The sequence below is a fragment of the Myotis brandtii genome, unplaced genomic scaffold (assembly GCF_000412655.1).
Source record: "Myotis brandtii unplaced genomic scaffold, ASM41265v1 scaffold303, whole genome shotgun sequence".
NCBI classification, from domain to species: Eukaryota; Metazoa; Chordata; class Mammalia; order Chiroptera; family Vespertilionidae; genus Myotis; species Myotis brandtii.
In genome coordinates this window covers 1,500,865-1,527,938 of record NW_005361573.1, presented here as the reverse complement: position 1 = coordinate 1,527,938, position 27,074 = coordinate 1,500,865, and the positions used below count along the sequence as shown (strand labels likewise).

The window sequence follows — 27,074 nt, the reverse complement described above, 5'->3', positions numbered from 1 at the left end:
GTGGAAACACTCCATGTGCATGGAAGCCATTTTTGCAGAAACTGGAGATTTTTGAGATAAAGCCCTCTCTTTGGAGGCAAGAGCATGAGGTTTTAGAGCCGCTGGGTCTCTGTTGTGAAGATGCTGGGCACGAGCAACTTTGTGGGAAAGTTGGAGGTTACATGTCTCTGAGCAGCGTAGGACCTGCCCAGGCCTGCATCGAGGGAAGAGCGAGTTCCCATGCTAAGATCAACCATATCAAGCACATCATTTACTAGTATGTGAGGAAAATCTCCCAGGGAGGGTGCTGGTGTAGCCGGGTGTGTGCGCATGCTCACTGTAGAGATATTAGAAAATAGAAATATGCTTGAAGAAAACAAAAATTTAGGTCACCTGTAGTGCCTTTTTTCTTGGGATGAGAGTACTTCCTTTCAGTTTTTTTTCTTGACGAGATAGAGTCAGCTCTGACACAGATGTCCGGTTCTTTCCACCAGCTAAACCACAGCTGACTTGCAACTCCCTGTATCTCCCTCACTGCCCATCTCATGCCCACAACGCCCACCGGTCAGTTCAGGCCCCTGTATCCACCCTACTGAAAGGAGTGTGACAGGCAGAGGTCTGGGTAGGAACCTGAGCAGCCCTGGGTTCTAAGTCTGAGTATAGTGCTAATTTGCTGTGTGACCTTGAACTTCTCTGAGGTCAGGTTCCTCATGTGCAAATGGAGAAGGCTGCACTCGGTGGTCTAACCTTTGACTCTTCTGGCTGCAGCCTGGACCATCCCCCCTCCCCCCTGAGAAGACCATGAGGGACAGGGGCTGGTGCAGCCCACACAGGTGGGTGCAGGGGTGGCTGGCTGGTGTTGGGAGGGGACCACCTCTGAAGGTCCAGATGAAGGCACCCTGCTCCTTATCAAAGCCATGCACAAAACATGTCTCCCCGGCGGCCCAGGCCTTGAGACAGGCAGCTGTCATTTCACAGAAACAACACGCCGAGGCCACAGAGGCAGCTCCGGGGAGCAGGAGCTGTGTGCCCCGCCAGGACACTTCCGACTCCTACCAGACGAGGAGCCCACCCATGGCCCCTGGCAGTTGGAGGCTTGAGTGGTTGGCGAGAAGCAGCCTGTCATCTGAAGAGGAGAGAAGCCCTGACACTGAACTGGAGTGGTCTCGCTGATCACCAGCCAGCTAATCTTGAGTCCTTGAATTAGCTGTTGCCTTTGTAAAATGTGTTCTTATTCTGCATAAACATGGCTCACACTCTTACAGCAGTTACACGCCCCACGTGTGCAGTAGATGTTCATCTAAGTGATATTCATCTATTAACTCATTTAATTCTCACTAATAACCCTATGAGGTAGGTAATGGGTTGAATATACAAAATGTCCAGTCTGTAGATCAAAAGTTGCCGAATCGGACCGGCTGGCATGGCTCAGTGGTTGAGTGTCGACTGATGAACCAGGAAATCACCAGTTCAATTGCTGGTCAGGACATATGCCCAAGTTTCGGGCTCAATCCCCAGTGTGGGGTGTGCAGGATGCAGCAGATTGATGGTTCCCTCTCATCAATGATCTCTCTCTCTCTCTCTCTCTCTCTCTCTCTCTCTCTCTCTCTCTCTCTCTCTCTCTCTCTCTCTCTCTCTCTCTCTCTCTCTCTCTCTCTCTCTCTCTCTCTCTCTCTCTCTCTCCTCTCTCTGAAATCAATAAAAACATATTAAAAATAAAGTGGCTGAATCATGGCAATTTGATGTGGTTTGTCCAATAGCATCACATCCACTTTACAGATGAGGGAGTCAGGTCTGGAGTGGACATGTACTTTGTCTGAAATCACAGTGCAGTCCCTCTGCAGCCACTCCCCAGACTACCCCACTCCCCAGAGGCTTGGAAGCTGGGCAAGGTGGCATCCTGTCTTTCCTCACCTGAGCTGGCCAGATACCTCCCACCCCGAACACATCTGGGCCTCCCAGCAGATGCGGCCCCCAGACCCCTGAGTGGGAGCTCTGGCCACTGAAGACCACGGTGCTCCCCAGGGTGCAGCCCACCTGCTGCGTCCAGCCCCCCAGGACCGCCATACATTACCTCTCTGTGTCGCTGTCGCTGGACGCCACCTCTTCCAAGGCCGCCTGAAGGTCAGCAATCCTCCGGATGGACGTCTCCAGGTCTGTCTGGAGGGTCTGTCTCACTGTTGCCAGCTCCTCTACGTACTTCTCCTGGAGATGAGACCACGGCCACGCTAGCCTTGGGCACGAACCCCAGCCCCCCATGAGGGCCCGGGGAAGAGGAAGACCCCATGCTCAGCCTAGAGTGCACTGAGCACCTATTAGCATGGTGGGTACCCCTCTCTGGGGACGGGCTATCAAACCCTCAGATCAACGCTCTGGATTTTATGGGGAAAGTGGATGCGTAAGGGCCTCCAGGGCATGGTCTGAGGACAGACACCCTCCCCTCTGCTGGGGGTGCGACCTGGGGCCGTGCTTTGAACCTGCACCACCTGCTACCCAGGCAGATGAGGAAATGCATGAAAATGCATGTTTCCTGGAAGTGCCCCAGAGGATGCTCCGGAAGCTGAGTCTGTGCCCCAGGGATGGATCTGGAGCATGAGGTTGTGGGGAGGGCAGAATGAGAATGGTTCCCTTTCGACTCTGTCACCTCGACTCCCCCAACTTTCCGTCCCCCAAGGCAGCAAAGGCAGAGCTGGCACGCCATTGGCCTTTATTTGGAGGTCTCTGTGCCCAGCACTATATTCAGTGTTTCCCGCTCCTGACCTCACTGGCTCCTCACAAGTCTGGCAAATGGGTCACTCTTACTGCTCCCATTTCACAGATGAGAAACTGAGGCTGTGAGTAGAGAAAGCTTAATGGCAGTGCTGGAACTGAGCTGGGTGCATCTGACTTCTTCTTGCTCGTCCCTTCGCTCGCTGACACCCTCAATCAGGTCCTGGGAAATCCGTGACTTCTAGTTGGAGCATATTCCACACCCCTGCCCGTTAACACAGTGACTGTCAACTGAGGCGAGCTTGCCCCCCAGGGGACACTGGGCAATATGCACGGACAGTTTTGGTTGTCACAACTTTGGGGCTTGTTCCTGGCATCTAGTGGAAAGGCCAGGAGTGCTGCTCACATCCTACAATACAGAGGATCGTCCCCCACCACAGAGAACAACCTGGCCCAAATGTCACCAGTGCCCAGTCTGAGGAAGCCTGAGGGAAACCTGGAAATGCATCTGGAAATGGACTCTACGGGGAAGGGCCGAAAAGGCAGAGCCAGGCTCTGTGCTGGGGATGCTTGGAGCAGAGCTAACGACAACTCGGAGAAGCTGAGAGCCGCCTGCCACCCAGAACTGGGACTGGGTAGGGGAATCCAAATGTATGACTCTGAGCCATTAGGCAGACATTACCATTATCTAGCAGCAGGGACGGCCTCTGTGGAATAATGTTAAGCAAACGAAACAGACAGGGAACTACATGCCCATGTCTATGCAAATTACACACACACACTTGGAGGGACACGTGGGAGCTGAGAATATTCATGGGGGGCGGGGGCGTTGAAGAGGGTTTGTGGACAAGATTTTTCCAATAAGCTGTTCTAATGATGTTTATTTTTTCACTGTTGGAGGGACACGTGGGAGCTGAGAATATTCATGGGGGGGGGGGTGAAGAGGGTTTGCGGACAAGATTTTTCCAATAAGCTGTTCAAATGATGTTTATTTTTTCACTGCTGTGTTAAGGAAAAGACATATATCAACTGATCGGAGTGTGGCGAGGTGAAGATATAAGGATACGGGGTCAGACCTATGGGTGACTCTCAGCTGCTCAGTTAACTGACTAGCTGTGTGGCCTTGGACAGTCCACAGCCCCTCTCTGAGCCTGGGGTCACCCTCCTCTCATTTGTGGGTGAGGAAACAGGCCAGCACCGTCACCGAGGACAGCGAGGAGCAGAGAAGAGATGGGAGCCCTGCGGTGCCAGCTCCCAGTCTCTTGATCTTTCTGGGGCTACGTGTGCACACCCCAATGCAAGCCAGTGAGGACCCGGCTGCTCCCCATGACCAGGGCACTCAGTTCTCCTTGGAGATGGGCTTGTCTGTTCACCGTGTGGTAGTCTGTGCTTTTCCAGCTTGAGAGAGAGAGAGAGAGAGAGAGAGAGAAGAGAAAGAACTGAGACAGCCCAGGAGCCACGCCGAGTGGCTGAGAGAAGGGGTGGTGTGGAGAGAGGCAGGGACTCGCACAGGCTCAGTGGGAACACCCCACGGAGACCAACTGGGGAAATTTGGAGTCGGTGTAATCAGCAATCAGCAAACCCTTCCTGCTTCAACTGGAAAACCACACAGAGCCTGCTGATTGCAGGGACCAGGTGACAGGGACGCGGTGGTCTTTCCTTGGGGCAGACAAAACAAGGCCCCACCCGAGAGCGAGAGCGCTGAGAGACACGGGGACATGAGGGAGGAGGGCGCACAGGGAGGCGCCGTCCGGGCCTGGGAGCCGGGCTCCTTCCAGCCGCCATGACGCATGACTCCACCCGAGAGCGAGAGCGCTGAGAGACACGGGGACACGAGGGAGGAGGGCGCACAGGGAGGCGCCGTCCGGCCTGGGAGCCGGGCTCTTTCCAGCCGCCATGATGCATGACTAACGAAGCTCAGGACAGGGTCAGGACGGCCACATGCAAACGGGGTCGCGATTCAAAGCCAGGCATGAGCTTGGTCTTCTCAGTCATTCTCTCTCCTTGGAGACTTGGAGAACAGAGACATGATGGGGGGGGGGATATTAGGATATGACTATTAAGATAGATGTATACAGCAGAAACCTACTAATAAACATACCAATTGCCCATATTAATCTATAGTTACAATATAGTGATGTAGATACTATTACAGAAACACAGCATACTAATATATACTATATATTCACTGTATCTATATATATACATATACATATACATATATATATATATTCATATATATTCATATACAGATGCTCCTCGACTTTAGGTGGGGTGATGTCCTGATAAACACATCATAAGTTCAAAATATTATAAGTGGAAACTGCATTTAATGCACCTGACCTGCTGAACGGCATGGCCTAGCCTAGCCTCCTTTCATTGCGCTCAGGACAGTTGCACTATCAGCAACCCCACTGTAAACTGAGGTGCGGGTGTAACAGATTTCTTCGTCTCACCAGAAGCAGGAGGCATGGATGGGCATTCCGTAGTCATGATGGGATGCAAAACCACAAAACACTGGCGACACATACACTGTAGAGCCCTATCGCTAGTCCAGAAAAAGATCAAAATTTGAAATTTAAATTACAAGTTCTGCTGAATGTGTATGGCTTTTATGCCCCCATAAAGTCGAAAAATTGTAAGTCAAATCATCGTAGGTCACCATTCATGCATTCATTTAATAAACATTTACTGAGCACTTACTATGTGCCAGCCCTGATCGAGGCACAGGGAATATAGACAGAAAAAATCCTAACTTCCATGGAGCTATAGTCTTGCAGGGGCCTATCTGTATTGCAGGTGCCCAGAACACACCCTCACTAATGCATGCACAGTATACACCATGTGCACAGAGATCTATGCAATAGCATGTAGCATGTAGCATGTGTACCTGCTGGCCTCCCAGCACCGCTCAGGAGAATTATGCACCATGTGGCACTCTCAGGTTGCTCCTCCTGCTGCACAGAGCTGCTGGGGTAGGGGGATGTGCACAGAGATCTATGCAATAGCATGTAGCATGTACCTGCTGGCCTCCCAGCACTGCTCAGGAGAATCATGCACCATGTGGCACTCTCAGGCTGCTCCCCCTGCTGCACAGAGCTGCTGGGGGGGAGCGGTTCATCCGATAATTAGTGGCTGCAATTAATATCGTCTCCTCTTGTAATGTTCAATTAGAGGCTAATATCTAAAACCGTTGTTTGTTTTCTCTGCCCAGGGCAGCTGTCTTCAGAGAACCCTCTCCTGTCTGCAAGTGCCCAGGACGTCAGATGGCAGTTCCGAGCCTCGCGAACCTCAAGGCACGCCCCCAAGGCCTCCCAAAGTTAATGTGACAAGTTTTTTTATTATAGATTAGACAATCTCAAAACACCCCCAAAACACGATGAAAAATCTTGTTATTTTTTTTCTGGTGCAGTAAAGACTAATAGAAACTTCATGTTACAGAGCCTGGTACAAAAAAAAAATTACACACACACACACATGCTATTATAAGTGTGTGCGCGTCTGAATGTGTATGCACCTGTGTATATAGATACACACACAAACATTCCTACTCTGACATGTACTTAATGAAAGTATTGAACTAATTAATAAATGAATATATTCATTTCTATTTCTCGAATGTTCAAGCACCCTGCTAAATTCAAAATACCTTCTCTCACATAATCCTTTTAAGAAGCCTCAGAATCAAGTACTGTATCAACACGTAAAAGGCAGCTGGAGAATATTACCCCAAAGTAATAGTGGAGTTATTATCTCGGTGTGGTGAGGTATCAGGTGATTTTTATTTTCCTTTTGATACTTCTCCAGTTGCTCTGCAGGGAATATGAATTACTTTTATTGTCAGAAAGCTAAAAAACAGAAGACTTCATTTCTCTCTGACACTACAAGGCACAGTCCCCTGGTCCGTCTACCTGCTCACTGCCTCTCAAGGCCTTATTGCCCCCATTTTACAGATGAGCAGGCTGAGTCTCAGAGAGGTTAAGTCTCTTGTCCGGGGACATGCGACCAAGACATGATGATCCAGAGTTGGACCCAGGTCTCCGGAACCCAGCCCACAGCTCGCTCCCCCGTTGCCTCTAGTTCCTGCTTCATCCAAGGATGCCTGTGTCTCCGAAAGGGTGGGGAGTCTTCCCAGAAATAAAGATTATGAGGAACTGCCATTGTTTCATTCCAACTGTCCAAGGGTCATTTGCCCGGGAGAAATGAGGCTGCGGGGAAAATAAAGGCCCTGGGAATTACGTCCTGGTTAAAGCTCCATATTAACAACGAAGTGAGCCTTAGTGGGGAGTGTGCAGCCTCATCTTGGGAAAGGAAAGAGTTGAGATGCCCATTAGAAAATCTAAAAATGCATCATATTTCCTGATTTAAGACGGAAAAAGAGCCAACCTCCAGCAAGAAGAGGATCTGGGGGAAAAGTCATCCCTATCCACAGTCCTGAGTTGAGATGCCCATTAGAAAATCTAAAAATGCATCAGATTTCCTGATTTAAGATGGAAAAAGAGCCCAACCTCCAGCAAGAATAGGATCTGGGGGAAAAGTGGTCATCCCTATCCACGGTCCCTTCTTCTTTCTTCACGTTCACCCTGCAAGTTCATTGTTTTTTGGTCTATTTTTATGACGTGGTAATAGACACAGAGACTCATCAAAGACCCCCAAGTCGCACAGCTAGAAAGTGACAGACCGATGGAAGCTGAGGCCTATTTCCAAAGGTTCAGTAAATACTTGTCTCATCCCACCCTTTTCTTCACCCGTGGCAGGCATGTCTAATTGATCACTGCACAGCAGATCCAGGCCTTCAGGAGCCAGAGTCCAGTACTACCCTGTGTCAACAGGAACTCCCAACTCTGCCACCCTTTCTCAATCCTCCTGGAGATGCCTCCTGAATCCTCAAAGAAGACACACATACGTTGATTGCTGAGTGCTCTATGGAATTAAAGGAAAATACACCCACAACATTTAGGGGGAGACCCTGATGGGAGGGGAAGGGAAGATGCAAACTAACACCTGGGAAGCAGCCAGAGAGGCACTGGCTGCAGAACAAGCACCTGTGTGAATTCTGAGGGGTTACTCATCCCTTCTTACTCCCAGTTCCTCATCTGCTACAACGACAGTATTATTCTGTCAGAAGGTCATTGCCAGAAACACATGAAACTGTGCAAAACTGCGTACATCTGGTTTACCTAACACAGGGGCACGTACTTGACACATAACGAACATTCCTTCTTTCCTAAGTAAAGACCCTGAAAATATGAAGCCTGCAGATATTGTATAGTGAGGACAGCCTCATTTTTTCAGGAAATGAAGTCTAAGAACCTGATGCTTTCTTTTTTGGGGGGGTGGGGCGGGCGGAAGGATTTACTACAATGCCCCAAAGGATTCTGTATCCGTCAGGAAAATCAAAATCACTCTAGGTCGTTGAACCGAAGGAATTTCATGCAGGGACTTAGCTATCCTGGTGATGGGAAAGATGAGAAGGGAAAAGCGATTATCAACAGCGGGAAGGCACTGCCAACCGAGGGCTGGAAGGAAAAGCCAAGAAGTCGGGCCGCCCAATGTGAGGTGAACCTCAACAGGGCTGCCCGCTGGAAGCTGGTGCCGTGGAGGAGGGGGGTCCCTAATGGGACCTGGGATTACAGAGGCTCCCTGCTGCCAGGGACCCCCCTCCAGACCGTGCGAGGCAGGAAGAAACACTGGCTTCCCTCCTGCCTTACAGCTGTCCATTGCTGCCTGTCCCTGGCGCACCTACCAGCAGGCAGCGAGGAAACAGCTCCCTGCAATTCTGAGCAGAGCAGAGAAGGGGCGGGGGTAGGACTCCGAGCATCAGGAGGGTTACGGGCACAGAGCACAGCAGCATCAGGCTCAGTCCAGGCCCCACTACTGAGGACAGACAAGGGTGCTTCCAGTTTGTGAAAATTCACGGCACTGCATACACGGACGAGAAACGCACGCTCTACTATATGTACTATCTTTCAAGGAAAAAGTTATACGAAATCCAGAATTATAATTTTCAAGTGTTATAGAATTCAGTGCTGGATTGCACACTCCTAGTCTGTATCAGGTATTTATGGCTACATGACGGATCCCCCCAACACCTCGGGTTTGGAAATATCAAGTATTTTTCCACATCTTGTGGTTTTCTGCGGGTCAGGAATGTGCGAGTGGCTTGCTTATCTGGGTGGAACTGGCTCCAGGGCTGTGGTAGGCTGACTAATGGCCACCAAAGATGTCCACGTTCTCATCCCCAAGACGCGAATGTGGTAACAAGAGGGATTTTGCAGTTGTGATGACATCAAAGACCTTGAGGTGGGGAGATTATCTTGGATTATCCACCTGGACCCTAAATGTAATCAGAGGAGCCTTGGAAGAGGGAGTTGAGGGCTGGAGGGGGGCAGAGCAGCAAGTGCTGATAGGGTCTCAGACTGGAGTGATGCAGGAGCCAGGAGAGGTGGGCGCCTCTGGAAGCGGGAACAGGCAAGGAAAGGACTGTCCCCCGGAGCCTCCGGGAAGAACAGGCCCTGCTTGCACCTTGACTTTGACCCCTTAAGCCTCATTTTGGACTTTGGACCTCCACAGCATAAAGAGAATGGATTGTGTTCTTTTAAGCAACTACGTGTGTGGTCGATTGTCGCAGCTGTAATAGGAAACTACGGTATAGGCTCTCTCAGGAGGTTACAGCCAAGACCCCAGCCAGGGCTATGGTCATCCGAAGGCTCGACTGAGGCTGCAGGACCCTCTCCAAGGAGACCCACTGACAGACAGGGCTGTGGAGTGGGGGCCTCGGTTCCCCTGCACTCACGGAGCTGCCGAGTGTGTCCTCCTGACATAAGGGCTGGCTGTCCCAGAACATGTGAGCCATGACAGGGCAAGGCAAATGCCAGATGCCTTTTAGAACCTAGCCCCAGAAGTGAGGGGCCATTAAAACTGACATCATCTATTGGTCACACAGACCAACTGACACAATATGGGAGGGGGCTCCACAGGCATGCGAACGCCAGGGGAGGAATTGCTGGGTACCATCTGGAAGCTGGCTACCCCCGTAACACTGAAAAGTTCTCCTATATAGACCCCGTGCCAATCGCCTCCACTCCCTCCAAGATAAAGCCTGTAGCCACCCTGAACTTCTTCCCACTTCTAAGAATGCATCTGTTTATGGGTTGAATTGTGTTTCTCCTTCCCTCCCCCCACAAAATATGTTTTAAATCCTAACCCCAGTCCCTCAGAATGTAACTGTGTTTGGAGATCGGGTCTTTACAGAGGTACTCAAGTGAAGAATAGGTCCTTCGAGGGAGCCATAATCCAATCGGACTGGTGTGGTCATAAGAAGAGGGGGGTTTGGAGACAGAGACAGACCCCAGGAGGGAAGAGGGAGTGAGGACGCCCAGGGAGAGCACCACATGTAGACGGGGAATTGGAGCGATGAGGCTACAAACTGAGGCACATCGAGGATTACCAGCAAAGCACCAGAAGCCGGGAGAGATGCACAGAGCAGCCCTTCTTGGGGCCTTCGGAGGGGTATGGTGCCGCCCACACTGTGATTTCAGACTTCTGGCCTCCAGACGGTGAGGCAATCAATTCCTAGTTCCCAAGCCACCCAGTTCGAGGTACCTTGTCACCAACCGCAGCCCTAACAAACTCCTGGGACACCATGCGATCTTTTTTCTTTTAAACTCCATTCTAGTCATGTGCCTCTGAACACATACCTCTGAGGAATGTGCATGACCATCACACAGGGCACTTACACAGACCTGCATGGTACAGCCTGCCGCACACCAAGGCTACCAGCCTGGGCAGCGTGTTACTGTACAAAACAACACAACACGAAATCGAACACGAGAGAAAAGGATGCAATCAAGAGATGCAGTAAACACAAGATGGATGAGGCCGCTGCCGGCGTAGCACGGCCTACTGTTTCACAGCCAACATTTTTAGAAGTAGAAGGGGTGCACTAAATGATGATAAAAGGTACAGTACAGTAAATAGTTGTGTCCGATCATTATCAAGTATTAGGCACCGTACCAGGACAGCTACGACCTCACTAGGCTACAACAGTGGGTGATGGAAGTTTTCAGCTCCATTACAACCGTATGGGACCACCGCCGTCATATATGTGGCCCATTGTTGGCCGAAATGTCGTTATGCGACACATGATTGTGCTTTGTTTTCTGGTTCTAATAGGGTGCACGATAGAGAATTTAGAAAATAAAGAACATGGCAAAAAAAATGACCCTTCAGTCCATTACATGGGGACACCAGCCTTGATGACTGTGTTGCGGTATTTCCGCCCTCGCTCGTGGCAGCACATGTGATAAGACACATACACACACTCGGGTAAAACGGCTCTGTGTTACAGGCAGAACGGAGCTGGCCATGCAAACACGCAGGGACCTTGGAGACACCCCCCTCCGCCCCCGCAGCCTGCCCTGCAGGATGCTCCTCCCATCTTTCCTTTCCCGTCTCATTTTTCTGATGGTTTTCAATGCCCCCAGCTATTGCCTGAGGGCCTTTAAAGCTTTCTGCAAGGCTAACCTTTTAGGCAATTTGGGCTGTTTGAAACCTAGGTGATAAGATGTGGCCTGCAGAACATCTAACATGTGTGTGTTTGCTATGCACATGCAGACCTTACATCAACAGCTGTGGCCAACACACCCGATATCCGGCCGTGGCAGGGGCTGAACCACAACTCGGTGCCCCCTCCCCAGGTCCTCTCTCCGTTAGACAGTTCTCTCTGCTCTCCGGTTCCTGCTTAAACACCGGGTGCAGCTACTTCAGTAACAATCGTGCCATGGATTGGGGCTCCAATGGTGACGAGGGGGCTCTGTACTTGATTTTGGGGTCCCAAGTTCCCCCTGTTGGGTGGGGCAGACTCCTCAGCAGGCACAGAAGGGACAGGGCTGAGGGTCTCTTGGGCCAGTGGGATGGGAATGGAGAGGGAGGGGGGTCAGGCTTTGAACAATGTGCAACTCCGCTGTGAGTATTTAAGTCATGAGGTTCACAAATAACAATGACGAGGGGGCTCTGTACTTGATTTTGGGGTCCCAAGTTCCCCCTGTTGGGTGGGGCAGACTCCTCAGCAGGCACAGAAGGGACAGGGCTGAGGGTCTCTTGGGCCAGTGGGATGGGAATGGAGAGGGAGGGGGGTCAGGCTTTGAACAATGTGCAACTCCGCTGTGAGTATTTAAGTCATGAGGTTCACAAACACACAACGATAACCTCTCTAAAGCTCCTTACAGCTCTGGCTCTCCCAGGCTCTAAAACCACCCCAGCCTGTGGCCTGTGACGCGACATCTTCAGAAAGGGACACAGAAGGACTGGAGTCCAACCCTCTCAAGGCTGACCCCCACAGAGCCCTCACAAAGCCACCATCCCGCCTGGTGTGACCTCCAAGCAGCCTGCTCCCCACCGTCCACAGTCGCCCACCCAAACTGCTTCCTGAAAAAAAAAATGACAAAAGGCATTTCATTTTTCTGCTCAAGCTCAAATATGACATATCTGTGCCACCGGATTTTCCTGACAGAAGAATAATTATAGCAACATAATTAAGTCTCAAATGCAAAAATGATCTGTACCGCGCAGACCGGCACTACACTTCCCGCATCAGAGGCCCACTGTTCCAGGCAGCAATTACCAAGCCACCCTCTGACATGTCTTATTTCAATTTACATGGAAATGAAGCCCATAAATCTCAGCCCACTAGCCCGTGCGATGGCAGAAATGGGGAAAACGGGCTCTGAAATTTCTCAAGTGGCCACTGGGTTTTATATCCATAGACGTTAGTGTGAGAACAAGGTACTATGTACCTCTGGTCCCTTCTCTGGGCCTCGAGTAGCTCATCAATACAATGGGCTAACATCTTGCATCTTTCCCCTGCTCTCTATTCATGATCATAAACGTAGTCTCCATCACCACCCCCTGCGGGTTCTGTAGTCCTTCCTCTCTCCGGTCCAGGCCCTCGCCGTGCTGTATACACAAAGCAGGCACGGGAGACGCCTCCATCTGACCGAGTCCTCTCCTGCGTAGGAGGCTCCGGGGCCTCCTCATTTCCCACAGTCCAATCTGAGTGGTTTACCTATCAACCCCTTCCCAACCCACCTCCAAGGTTCTTCTTCCGCTCTATACACTCTGCACCCTACACATCAGCAATTCCCATAGACTTCAGCAGCTCCCAAACATGCTCTATTCTTTCCTGCCTCTGTGCCTCTGCACTACCATTCCACCACCTGGAATGCTCTTCCTTGCTCTGACAAGTGAACTCCTATTCATCCTTCAAGACCCATTCCATGATCACTTCCTCTCGGATGCCTTTTCTGGCTCCCCTGGGTAGAATTTGCTGCTTTCATCTCTGTGCCTCCGGCAATTGTACAAGCCACTGGGGTGAGCATAGACCCCATGCGAGTGTAATTATTCTCTAATCTCTGATCTCCTGCGATATTGAGGTCCTTAGGAGTAGGGTTGTGCTCAGCCCTATATCCCAAGTGCACTGCCTGGAACTCAGAAGTCACCACAGGAGCCACATTTCAGCTTTAGGTTCTCACAGCTCTGAATTCGTGACGGGGGCAGCGTGCAGCAGGTCTCACTACCGTGGGGCTTTGGTTTATCCTTGCAACCCAGCTCCACTACTAAGAGCAAGACCCTGGGCAGGCCATCGCCCGCCTACCTGAGCCTCAGTTTCCTCGTCTGTAAAGTGGGAATGACGACAGCATCGCTGTGCTGTGGGACAAATCAAGTTCATGAGTGCACTGCATACCATGAAGGAGGTGCTCAATAACCATCAGCCCTCTTTCCTGTTCTCAGAACTACGGGGGGGGGGGGGTAGTTTGGGAAATGTGGCAAGTGCATGGGGTCTCCCCTATTTTGGTGCTTTGTTACCCTCACCCCATCCCGCTGGTGCACTCAACTCTGCACCCCACTGGCCACAACATTTTATGTCCCAAACATGGTCTCCCAAGTCCTTCCTGTCCCCTCTCCACCAACACATGCTCAGTCTCTGCCCACTGTCTCGCTGCCACGTCACCATTCATACCAACACGCCCATGAATCAGATAAAACCATTACTGCCCACGCACCTGACCCTTCTGGGTCAGGTTAGGCCTCATCCCTGTTAGCACCCTATGTGTCCATCCCATCCCGGGACAGGCCTGGCTGGGGATCGCAAACACCACCCATAAACACCGGAGGCGGAAGACTGCTCCTTAATAAAGTCATCCAGGCCAGCAGTGGCCAAACGACCGCATCCCAGCAGCTATGCCAGGCAGGCACAGCCTGGGAGAGAGAGCGCGGGGGTGAGACTGAGACCTGCATCGGACGCAAGCCCCGGAAACAGGTCCCGACTCCCCCAGCACCAATGCCCACACGGCAGAGCCTGTCTCCCCAGCTCCCCGGTGCCATCAGCTCCCTTCCTGTTTCCACGCAGAACATCGTGCGGCTCGAATCACATTCGGGTGCTGTGTAAACTGCGAAGAGCTGGATGCACACGAGATCGTTATTTATCACGCTGCTTCTCCCCGCTCCAGAGATCCCCTCCCTCTCCAGGCAAATCCCGTCACCCCATAACGACTGCGGCCCCAGCCGGTGTGTGTTCTCAACGGGCCAAAGAACCATCACGAATGAACGCAAGCGAAGAGGGAGAAACAATCTCTCCCCAGGGAATCAACCCTCAGCAACAGTCTGGTGTTATTAGCTATGTCCCCCCGAGAATGGATCAGGGAGGACATGAACCGGAGCTATTGGTATCAGCAATCAATGACAGAGCCTGGCCCTCCCCACACTCGGACCAGAGTCATCAATGCTGTCTGGCTGGGGACAGGGTGGAGGTGGGGGTGGCTGTCAGAGAAAGCGGTGCCTGTGACACAATCAGAGTGCGGCCAGGCGTGATGATGACTGGGGATGAGGACAACAGTGGTTTCTGGATTTGACTGGCTTCCAGCTGCTGAAGCGAGAGGTTGTCACAGGGACATGGACCCCAGGCCTCTCTCAGTGCAGTGGGGAGTTCCATCTACTGCCTGGGAAATGGGCTTTTTGGGTAGTTAGGACTCATTTATTTGTGCCACTTTAAAAAAAAAATCCTTATTTGAGGATATCTTTTCCATTGATCTTTAGAGAGAGTGGAAGGGAGAGAGGATGGATGGAGGGAGGGAGGGAGAGAGGAGGGGGGGAGAGAGAGTGGGGGTTGAAACCTGCTACCAAGGTATGTACCCTTGACTGGGAATCAAACCCCGATCCTTTGGTCCCAGGGCTGATGCTCTAGCCCCTGAGCCAAACCGGCCAGGGCTATTCATGCCTCTTTTTAGTGGGAGGGTTTCAAATGGACTCCTGTAATCTAAGGGCACTGTGCTGCCTCCAGAGCGGGGCTCAGGTGGGTCTGTATTTTCTGGACTGAAGGATCCTGAGCTACAAAGAAGGGCTTCTCAACCTCAGCATTCCTGACATTCGGGGCCAGATAGTTCTCTGTTGCGGGGAGGGAAGTGGCAGTCCTGCGCCTGGTAGGATGGTCAGAGGCATCCCTGGCCTCCACCAATGATACCAGCAGCACCCCGCCCCCAAGTGACGCTGATCAAAATGTCTCCAGAGATCACAAAAACACTCCCTAAGGGGCAAAATCAACCCCAGTGGAGAGCCAAGCTAAAGCAGAAGGGTCGGTGGTCGACATTATTTTTTAAAAAGACCCAAACTGCACAGATGTGAATTTGAATCCTGGATGAACCACTTCCTGCTCCGTGACTTCATCTTAGAAACATACCCCTCCCCTCCCCAGACTTCAGGGGGTCTAGAGTGAGGCGACAGTAGGTACAGTGCGTGCTACTCCAGGTGGGGTCCCCGGCCCAGCACCAGCAGCCTCTCCGACTACTGGTCAGGAATGCAGACTCCCAGGCCCACCTGAACCTGCTGGCTCGGGGTCTGAACTTTGACCCCCTCCCCAGGGGGTCCGTGGGCACGCCACGCTGGAGAAATGCCACATCTGCTGGAGAGCACGGGGTGTGCCGTCCAGGAGATGAAGACGCATCCTGCTGCCAACCAGCCCTGGAGAACCAGCTGTGGGCAGGTCACATCACCTCTTTTATAACGTGTGGGTCAGAACGGGAGAAACGCCCTGGCTCCTGAGGGTCACAGTGCAGACGTTACCCGGCGCTGCATGGGCAGCACGGTGCACAGTGTTTGCAGGCCGCCGACGGGCCAGGCACGTCAGTCCCCAGGCAGCCAGCCTCCTTCCAGGTGCCGCTCCGACTGTGGCCATTGTTAGCCTGGGCTCCCGGCGGCGGAACATAAAGAGGTGGGCGCTCCCTCCCTACACTTTTGTGATCTTCCCTTTGATGGAGTCTAAAATTATATCAGCCACTTGGCCACTCATGGTCCATTTATTCATTTATTGACTCAGCGGGAAAGAAAAACAACTGTTAAGCGGTGTGCTCTCTCTCTTTCTTCCCTCCACATCTCAAGGTTACGGCCGGGTGGCGCGTGCCTCTCCGATGAAAAGCCTCATCAAATCGTGCTTGCAGCTGGGGGCCACGGGCACTTGCCAGGGCGATCAATCCTGCCCTCCCAGGCACTCAGGGTAATCTGCTTCTGATCCAGGGGCGGGGCTCACGGGGGGTTGACCAGCACTCCGGAAACCGGGTTCTCGTCCCAATGGCCTCGCTCCATTTTTCCTCAGTTCAAGGACAAGCCCTCTGGCCCTCTCCCAGGGCCAGGAGCATGCTAGCAACAGCCCCTGGAGGCTCTTTCTTCCCCTAATTGCCTCTCTGGAGGGCAGATGCTGTCCTGGGAGAGACAGTGGTCTGAAACAGGCTAAACTGTCCTTAAAATGGCTCCAGGTTTGAATGCCCTTTGGCATCCCTGCAGATAGGTCTGTGTTTCCTGTGCAAGTCCAAGCACTTGAGGAAACCCTTGCAGCGTGCACGTCACAAAACAGGGCGGGTGGCAGGCTGTGGCCCACAGGTCACCTCTGGCCTGTGTCTGCTTTTGTGAATCAAGTTTTATTGTAGCACAACCACACGCGTTCATCCATGTATTATTGTCTATGGAGGCTTTCAGAGGTTGAGACAGAGAGATTCTAGTGTCCACAAAGCTCAAAATACACCTATAGTTATTAGAGGAGGAGGAAGAGGAGGAGGCGAAGGAGGAGGAGGAGGAGGAGGAGGAGGAGGAGGAGGAGGAGGAGGAGGAGGAGGAGGAGGAGGAGGAGGAGGAGGAGGAGGAGGAGGAGGAGGAGGAGGAGGAGGAGGAGGAGGAGGAGGAGGAGGAGGAGGAGGAGGAGGAGGAGGAGGAGGAGGAGGAGGAGGAGGAGGAGGAGGAGGAGGAGGAGGAGGAGGAGGAGGAGGAGGAGGATGTTGTTGTTGTTGTTTCCTGGATCCTAAAATCCTAAGGTTCTAAACTTCTGTAGCACTAAGAGCTAACAATTCTAAGAATGTATGGATGTCAATATCCATCTTCTAATGGGTTGAACCACATGAAATCAACTATATCCCATCATTTTTTGAACTATGTGAATGGCCAATTTGTACGGTTTGACCTGGTAAGATTTTAATACCATGTATGTCTTATGATTCAAGATGTTCTAAGTCCTAAGATTTTCTGGCTTGACAATTCTAAGGTCTTGTACATCCCAGTTCTAAGATGCGACCACGCCGAATCCTAAGAGCCTGTGGTCTATGTGTTGAGGAGCCATATTGATAATTCGGAAGTGCTACTGTGTGGGAGGAAGGAAAGGCATGGAAGACGATTAGCCCATCAAAGAGCTGTGCTGGTAGATCCTTTTTTCAAAAAAAAAAAAATGCAGGCCAGTGGTACCTTGTGGAAAAAATAATATAATACAGAGAGTAGATGACAATGTTTGTATCCTTGCCATCCCCAGACCAGGGTGGCCCAGGGCACAAATGGGGTTTAACTTAGAGGCCCTGAGGCCCCAGTGAGGCGCAACCTCAGGGCTCTCAGGAGGACATGAAAACATCTCATTTCCTACGTCCTTTCCTTTTGTCTGCTGAGCAGTGACATCAGTCTTCCTTTTCTCTCCCCACCACCAAGCAATTAGCGCACAAAGGCAGGAGCCTGAAGGATCCCTGAGCATTGGTGTATGAGCCTCTCTCCAGCAGGCCGTTTTGTGGGTAAACCTCTGCCAAACATTAGTAACAGCACAACCACTTCATCTTCCACCAAAAGCAAACAGGAAGCCTAGCTCTCTGTCCCGCTGGGGGGCTGTCATCTGCAGAGAGCTGCAAATTCCCTGAACAAGGACAGACGTGGCTTGCTTTTTGCCTTTCTTTTTCCATTTGAAAACTTGGGGCAGAATGAGATGAGAATGCTGTTAGAGAAATGAATGTGTTGATTCTAATGATCTGCGTGGGCGGCAGAGGTGGCTTGCAGCAGGATGGGCTCCGCGTCATGTACCTGGCACGCAGCCACGGCCAGGCTGGGGAGAGGGCAGCTTTCCAATGAGGCTGGCGCCCAGGACGCTGAGCACAAACAGGGAGGCATCTGTGAGCCCACAGGTCATAAGGGGGGATGCAGCACATAAGGGACAGAATGGTCAAACTGGAAATGATCCAACCACTGGCCTGGGCTTAGACCTCTGCTCTGAAGTTCAGGGCGTGCCTGCTCTTGAAGAGGCTCTGTGATGCTCTCTGCTCACCACTCTTGTGGTGATGATGGTGGTGAATGTGATGATGATGATGATGGTGGTGGTGGTGATGATGGTGATGATGATGATTATGGTGGTGATGGTGATGATGATGGTGGTGGTGGTGATGATGATGGTGATGGTGGTGATGATGATGATGATGATGGTGCTGATGGTGGTGGTGCTGATGTAAGCATGATGATGATGATGATGGTGGTGATGGTGGTGGTGATGATGCTGCTGCTGATGGTGGTGGTGCTGATGTAAGCGTAAGTGGCTAGCTATTGGTAGGGGAAGGGAGCAAAGGGAATCAGACATTGAGCATAACAAACTGTGGAGCTGAATCAGACACTGGCCCTGCTTCGCGGGGAAGTTGCAGCATTCCTGGGCTCCCCAGGAAATCACAGCATTGCCCTGCCCAGAGGATTAACACCTTTCCCTCCCTGTGTAGGAAGGAAGGACCAGCTTTCCAGTCTCCCCAGGGTACAGTTGATCCATTCGCCCAGACTATGGGGCGGGAGGGAGAGGAATAAATAATAAGGGAAATTCTCTGCTGGATGCATGCGTGGTAGGAGCCACGATGGTGACCACAAAGGTCTATCTAGCCTGGGAAAGGATTGGATTGGATGAGGCACACAGACCCCCAAAGATCTAGGAAATGAATTGGTTAGAGGGAGGATCCAACACCAGCTTATGAAGGATCGGGAAATTGATTGGTTATTTTGAAAAAGTGCCTGGTCCTTCTCAAGCTCAATCTGATATATTCAGCCTAACAGAGGATCTCTCTCTTTCTTTCTTTCTCTTTCTCTCTCTCTCTCTCTCTCTCTCTCTCTCTCTCTCTCTCTCTCCCCCTCTCTCTGTCTCACACGTACTCACCCCATTCCTTTGCATGTCCTCTCTTCATAGCAGCTACATGGGCCTGAGGCTGCCTTGTTCTGGGACTAGTGCTTGGTTTAGGGAAGGGCACATCACCCAAATCGTGCCATTGGAATCTCTGAGATTCCATTCCTAGACTTCTGTCTGGTCTATTTTGGGTACCAGGGTCCTTCTTATTGAGGTTGACAAGTTGGTTATTTTTCAGCCTCACTGTCACCCGGGAAGGGAAAGCGTACCTGAGGATGGAGATGGAGAGAGAGGGGTTCACCCAGTGGTGTGCTGGTGACTATTTAAAACCGGCTCTGGAAGTGGGAGAAAAAGCCCTGGTTTGTAGCATTTGCCAATTCCCATGACATCGATTCTCCCTCAATGGCTAATGTCAATCTAGCAACGTGACGTCCTTAAACACAGAGTTGGGAAGAGGTGTTAGCCCTTGCACACTGGGTTCAGCCTGTTGACATCATCTGAGTCCCCGAATTCCACTGGGAACTGAAACCAGAGGTCACTAGACTTTTTTTTATTAGGTGAACCCATGAATTCCCTTTTGCTTAAGCCAATATGAATTTTGTTTCTATCACTTACAACCAAAAGAGTTGTAACTTAAACCAGCTCACGCATCCTTCCTCACCACACGCACTTGTGATTCCAAACCAGCCAATTCCCCCACTGCTTGGTCTAGCCTTAAGGTCTAACTAAGGGTCCTTCTCCCTTATTGGTCCTTATTTGGTCCTTCTCAGCCAAACACACACACAAAAGAGCACCAAAAAGAGATGAATTACTCTTCAAACCAAACTAGAGTTGGAAAGTCAATTCAGAACATTAAGACTCTGATCTGAGACCCCCAGATTCCCTCTAGACCGCTGTCTTCTGCAGACATCCAACTGTGACAAGATGGTGCTTGCAATTGTGGAGATTAACCTTCCTAAGCCGCTCTGACACGCAATTAGGCGAAGCACAATCTCATCTAAACAGTCTGGATTGGATTTATCTGAATAATTTAATGTACACCTGCAGCATTCAATCAATATCTCCCCCCTCCCCTTACGTTTTTGTTAAGTAATTAACTTTGCGGAGTTGAGTCACACTCATTTCCCAGAAGCCGAATGTGACAAAAGTTCAATGGATACGGAGTCTCAGGGGACAAGATTAGTACCTGCTCTTCTGTTTGCTGTCTCGGGACTCCACGCATTATTGGAAACTGGTATTATTAGCAACTTGAAATTCTGATTAATTACTGGAGAGCCTGTTTTCAGTGCAGAAACCAAGCCACAAGCCGGGAGTAATAGACCCAATTATTCCTAGGTAGGCCTTCGGTAATAGATTTTACTATCGAGATATCTCATCTCAGAGGCAGACGCAAAGAAACTCATTTCATTAGATGATAACACCTCTTGAATTGAGACGGGCACATTCACCGCTTGGGATCGAGACAGCGTGGAAGAGTTCTCTGTCAAGAAACGTGACTGGGGCCGGCAGCACTGGGTCCTAAGTCTCTTCTAGGATCTAGTGTTCATTTGTACAGAAACTTTTCTGGGGGGCGCAAACAGGCCACCAAGGTGCCCGGAAGCAGGGGAGGGGGGAGTGATATGAATACCCACGCTTTCCTCTGTCAGCTCTCTGAGAACATGCGGTCTGGGAACAGGGAGTTTATAAACGTGTTGGGCCATTTGGATCGCGCCGAGATAACGGAGCAGTAATTAGGAGAATTATCTCGCTGTCAGGAGAGCCATAAAGGTGTTATTTACGCCCAGCTCGTGGCCCCACCTGCCCTTCATCTGGAATGCCTTTTTAAATACTTCCGTTCCCGGCCAAAGTAATTCATCTTTATGCTCTGAAGTTCAGAGGTGTCAGCAGGAGCAAAACACTGAGAGCTTCTCTAATTGAAACCCTTCACCCAGGTTTGGGGGAGGCCCCAGGTGAGTGGCAGGAGGGAGCTATGGTCTGGCCTGGGGTTTGGAAATATGGGTCTTTGGGTGGTTAAAAACCAAAAATCAACAAAAACAAACATGAAAGCTAAACAGAATCTGGCTTTGGGCTTCCTGAGGCCCTCACCAGAAGTGGCCAGATGCTCAGAAGACGGGAGAAAGTGGACAAGAGGGGAGGATGGAGGAGCCAGCTTGCCTTCAGGGGTAGTTACGTGACAGTCACAGCGAGACTTGTCGCATGAGTTACTTGTTTAGTTTTTCTGAGTAGATGTGGTCATACCCAGTTTACACACAAGTTGAACGAATCTCCTTGCGAGGGTCAAGTTCCAATGATGAATTTTTTTTTGTAAAACACAGTGAGCCATAAGACTTGACTTCAGAGCCCTTTGACTCCACACTTCCCCTCCTTCCACTCCCCCACGGCCTCCTAACCAGGGCAGGGTGTCCCCACCCAAGGAGACACCAAGCCAGTGGTGTGGTAGAACCGGTGCATGCTGGCTTGCAAGAGCTAACTGCTGTATTTTAAGGAATTTTGTGAGCCAGTTGTTAAAACACAGTCATTATCAAAAATTAAGTGATGTAAACTTACAATTAAATAAAATCTTATGAAAAACAAAGGCATTGCTTCCTAATCATTTTACTAACGTTTGACTGTTATCTATGCTTGTGGAGTCGGGTCTTCCCTATCTGCCTGGTCAACGTGCTATACAGTCAGGGGCCACATAATGACGGTTCCGTCCATGACGGGCCACATATGAGACGGGGGTCCCACAGATGGCAACGGAGCAGAAAAATCCCTCCCACCTGCTGATGTCACAGGCATCTTAAACATCGGAGGCCAACACATTTATTTACGTTTGTGGTGATGCTGGTATAAACAAGTATGGCACAATCGATTAGGTACAGCACATAATACCTGACACTGAGAACAAACAACTACTTACTATACTCTACTTTTCATCATTATATTAGAGTGTACTCTTTCTACTTATAAAAATAAGTTTGCTGTAGAAGAGTATGCTGTGTCACGCCATCGGTGGCCTCAGACATTTTGTGTGTACTAAGTCTCTTGATTGCATCATTTTCTCTTGTGCTTGATTAAATCTCGTGTTGTGTGTACAGTAACACACTGCACAGGCTTGTAGCCTCAGAGCAAGGGGCTATCCCATGCAGCCTGGGTGTGTGGTAGGCTAGACCATCCAGGCTTGTGTAAGTGCACCCGCTCTGTGATGTTCACACAACAAAATTGTCTCACGACGCACATCTCAGAATCCAAACGCATCCCCGTCGTTAAGTGGCGCATGACCGTGTAAAGGCGTGCCTCTGCGCCTAGCTTCCTAATTCCACATTCACTGACAGTCCAGTGTTAGCGTGGAGTCAGCCGAACGGGAGGGTTTACACCACAGAGATGGGCACACATTGCACCCAGGACCCTGCCTACCCTGGAGAACGGCTGCTAACCACTTGCTAACAACCCACTCTCCCACGCTTTTCTCGTGGGACAGTAGGGCCTGGCGGAGCTCACGCAGGTCCCAATTCACTGTCACCTCCCGTCTGCGTCAAGGGGAGGCTCTGCCTTATAGGGACATTCCCTAACACAGATGCCCCTCGTATGTTTCAGGCCTCACACTTTTTTCCCATTGTTTTCCCCTGGAAGGTGGAAAAAATATACCCCCAAGTAACAGCAAATAAATAATTCACGAATCATGTATAATGGATGCTGGATTTAACAGAAGTAGAGCCGTAAGTGGTTGTCTATTAACTATTTATGACTTTGCCCGGGCAGCTGACAAGCCAGGCTCAGGGAGGAGATCACACCCATGCTGCCATGTTTTATTTAAACATTATTAAAAGTACACAGTCTGCAGCAAGGCTTTCAATTCCATTCAGAATTAGATTCTGCTGTGGAATCGCCTGTGGGTCTCCGCAAGGCTGGGACTGAGTTTTGCTGGAACTTCTGTCCTTTCCCTTTGCTCTAGGAATTTCAGCTCTTTCCTCCTCTTATCCTGGAATTCCTTCCTCACTCCTGAGCCCCCTTATCCAGTTTTTCTGTGACCTGGGGCGCATCAAGTCACCCCTCTGAGCCTCAGTTTGATCATCTGTAAAATGGGGAATACCATAGGTGTTACCTTAAGGATTATTGTTAAGATGACAGGAGAGCAGTGATTCTTAACAGGGTGGGGTGGGGGTGATTTTGCTCCCAGGGAACATCTGGCAGTGTCTGGAGATACCTTTGATTGTGATAACTTGGGGGAGGGGTGTTAACGGCATCTAGGAGAGACCAGGGAAGCTGCTAAATATCCTACAAAGCACAGGACTGCCCCTACAACAGACAGTTATCCAATTCCAACTGTTAACAATGCCAAGATGGAGAAACCTGAGATTACAGAATCGAAAGCAATATTCATTTTTATGACTCCCTTTTTAAAAAGTGTACTTGAATGGGTAAGGCTAGGTGTCTAAAACTGATGAGTAAGACACTGGGGTTGAGCTGGTCAGGCCTGGATTCAAATTCTGCCTCTGCCCCTTGCTGGGAATGAGGCTTTGGAGAAAGCGCTTCAGCTCTTCAAGTTTTTGAGTTCTTGATTAGTAAGATGGTGACAATTACTTCAAAGGGCGAGGCTTAAATGAGAGACTCCTCACCCAGTGCCCAGCACGTAGGGGTGGATAAACAAATCAACATCACCATCATCAACCATTACGGCGTGGAATGGGATGTGGACGTGAAGCTGGTGGACTTATGATAAAGTTTAAGTAGAAAGTCAGCAGAGTACTCGAGTACGAAGAAAGGAGAAAGAAAAGCAAAGCAGCCTCTATTAAGCAGCTGCTGTATGCCATCACTTGGCACCTTTACATATATCATCTCCTTTAATCCTCACAGCCACCCGATGAGATGGGCTGCACTATACCACCCCTGTTGGACAGAGGGGGAAACCGAGGCTCTGCAATGTTAACTCAGCTGCCCAAAGGCTCAGGCTCCAGGTCCAGTGCTCTTTCTACCACCCTGTAGGGCACTGAATACCCTCCTGTTAAAACTCCTACCACTTGGAAACCCAGAAGGTGGCCTTTTTGGAAACAGGGTCTCTGTGGGTGTAATTAGTTAAGATGAGGTCACACTGAATTAGGGTGGGCCCTAAATTCGATGGCTATGGTTCTTATAAGAAGAGGAGAGGATACAGAGACAGAGGAGAGAAGTCCCCGAGGACGCAGGGGCAGAAATGAAAGTCATGGTGCCAGTCGGGAACACCCGAAGCCGTCAGAAGAGAAAGGGAGGATTCTCCCCTAGAACCTTCACAAGGCGGGTGGCCGACACCTTGATTTCAGACGAAGGCCCTGGAACTCCAAAAGAATACGTGTACATGGTTTTAAGACAACACGTTTTAGGTAATTTTTACAGCAGCCCTAAGAAGCTAATGTATATCCTTCTCTCAACATGAGTCAAAACAATTCAAATCCGGACAAGTGGGAGGTAAAGAAGAGAGCAGGCTGGGGGGGCAGGGGTGGGGAGGATGGGATTCTGCAATTGGCCTCGGTGGGGAAGCTGCAATGAGAAAGGACAAGAAGGAAGAGGAGGAGGGGAAGAGGCTGTGTTTCTATTCCCACATGAGGTTTATCTGGCTTTCTGGATACCTGGACATTCACTGGACATTTGCTGAATGCACGTGCAGGGGAGTCACAATGAAATGATCGGGTGGGTGGTTGCTTCCCCATCTTGCTTTCATCATATGAGGAAAGCAAACGCTGCATCCTCCATGCAATCTTCTCCAGGGCTGCTGGTTGTCCCCAACCACTTCCTTCTTGTCTCCTCCTCTCAACCTTGAGCTCTCCAAGGGCACAGTCCCTGGTCCGTTCCTGTCTGCATCTCCCATAACATCAGCCTCAGCGCCAGATACAAACTAAAGTGTGTTGATCTGAAAGTTCCAAGTTTTAAGACAAACTTTTTGAGCTGTTCTCTTAAGAGGCAGGAGTTCAAAATGTTAAGGAAACAATTCAGCAAACAATTAACTGAGAACCTACCCTATGCTAGAGACCCAGAGTGAAGTAACACCCATCCCTCTGTCTAGAAAGATAAGAACAAGGCAAGCATACTAACTGGGTGATATGTGCATGGGTGGGGTGAACACAAGGGAAGTAGTTAACTTAGTAAGGAGTGGAGATAAAACAGGGGGGGCTTCCTGGAGGTGAGGTTTGATCTGAATTTTGAAGCTTGAGTAGGCAGGCAGAGGATGCGGGAAAACAAAGGTGGTGAGTCAAGAAATAACAATGCATTGGGTCCTGAACAGTTGCTTTCATGCGTGAGTAGAACATGCGAGGTGACGAGAGGCAGACAATCAAAGGCAGGAAAATCTACAGAGGCTGGATTTCACGGGCTCTGGGAAAGAACTGGGGCTTTGTTGCAAAAACAATAAAGAGCATTAAGAGACTTCTTATCGGAACAGTAACACAGTAAGATGTGTTCCTTCTGGAAAGATCTTCAATAGGGAGGAGCAAGAATGGAGGACAAGGGGCGATCCAAGGTAGAGGGTAACTGTAGAGGCCTAGACCAGAGGGGATGCGGTTTAAATAGACACAGGAAGCAGGGATGGAGCAGGAGGGCATGGACGTGAGAAATACCTATGGAGGGTAAAAGCAACAGGCCTGCCCACTAACTGCGGGAGCCCCAGGGAGCCAGGCCACTGGTTTCCAGCTCGGGTCCCTCTAAGAGTGAGCAGAAAAGCACCATCAAAGCTCTTCAAGACCTGGGAGGCTTATGAAAAGGACACCTGGCTCAGGAAAGAGTTGAGATGACAGAGTCGGGCCAAGGCAATGAAGGGTAAACCCAACAGGTGCAGCCTCCGAACTAAAAGCAGGTGCATCGGCCAAAAGCAGGCAGAGGGCAGGCTTCCCTGTCACCTCGGGCTCTTCCTGCTGCCCTTGACCTCCCCTTGACCTCCTCTGGACCGCCTGGGCTTTGTTACTATTGAAAAACAACAGGCCACAAATCCATGGATGCGCTGTCTCCTCGCCCCAATGACAAAGGGACTTGAATGATTTAGAGGCCAGAATATTTTTTTCTCCATAATGGCTCCTGGAGTCGCCAGGAATAGTACATTTACTAAAATTAATGGCAAAACCTCATTTTTCTTTTTTCCAGGAGGAGAAGTTCCATCGGCGGGATAATTGATCCTGATCTGGATGTGCCGGTGCACCAGCGAGGGGTGTAAATCATTCACACGAAACAACTCGCAGCCTTTAAACCAACAGCAACAGTGACAAATGGTACAGGCTGGAGACAGGCGGAAAGGAACCCAGAGGGAAGATCCATCAACATCCTTCTCACTCCTCACCAGGCCCCAAGTGCGGGACCCTGTTTTTTGGTCTCCCACAGCAGAGCCGTTATTCAGCAGCGTTGGGTTGAAAGGGAAGAACTGGATACGCAGGGATAACTTCAGAGTTGGACACACAGGGCTGCCAACCTCAGTTCTGCCACTCCCCTCTGCAGCCCTGGGTAAGGCACCTCACAAGTCTGAACCCCCACTTTCTCCACCTGCTGGGGTTGTCCCAAGTGTGAAAGAAGACAACATCTGTAAAGGGCCGGAGCATAGAGACACTCAACAAACATTTGTCCAAATGAATGAATGAGTAAGTGGGTGAATGAATGCTTAGGCTGGGGAGTTAGGAAATTCTCTTCCTCTCATGGAGATTGGAATTTCATAAATGGAAAATGAAGAGGGCAATGCTTCACTCAAAGAAATGATTTGTGGTGGAAATGGGGGGCAGGATCCCCAAAATGCCAGCACACAGACACCTTGTCTTGTCAGTGAAAGCTCTGCGCACCCCTCACAGAGGAATGTGTAAAATACACAGGCAATGGCCTCAGCCATCTCTCTCCATTCAATGTGAGCAACTTGAGGGCAAGAGTGTATCTTGTTCCCCATTGGATCCCCAACATCTAGCAGGAGGCTTGGCCCACAGTAAAAAGTACACGAAGGAAG

The 27,074-nt window shown here is 50.5% G+C and overlaps 1 protein-coding gene across 1 annotated transcript in view; it reads right to left on the bottom strand.

Moving 5' to 3' along the window:
* MYO18B (myosin XVIIIB) overlaps positions 1 to 27,074 on the bottom strand; it is a 171,154-nt gene that overhangs the window by 19,671 nt on the left and 124,409 nt on the right. The window contains exon 39 of the mRNA XM_014542478.1: positions 2,054 to 2,184. Coding sequence (XP_014397964.1) covers positions 2,054 to 2,184 — 131 coding nt within the window. The remainder of the gene's footprint in view (positions 1 to 2,053; positions 2,185 to 27,074) is intronic.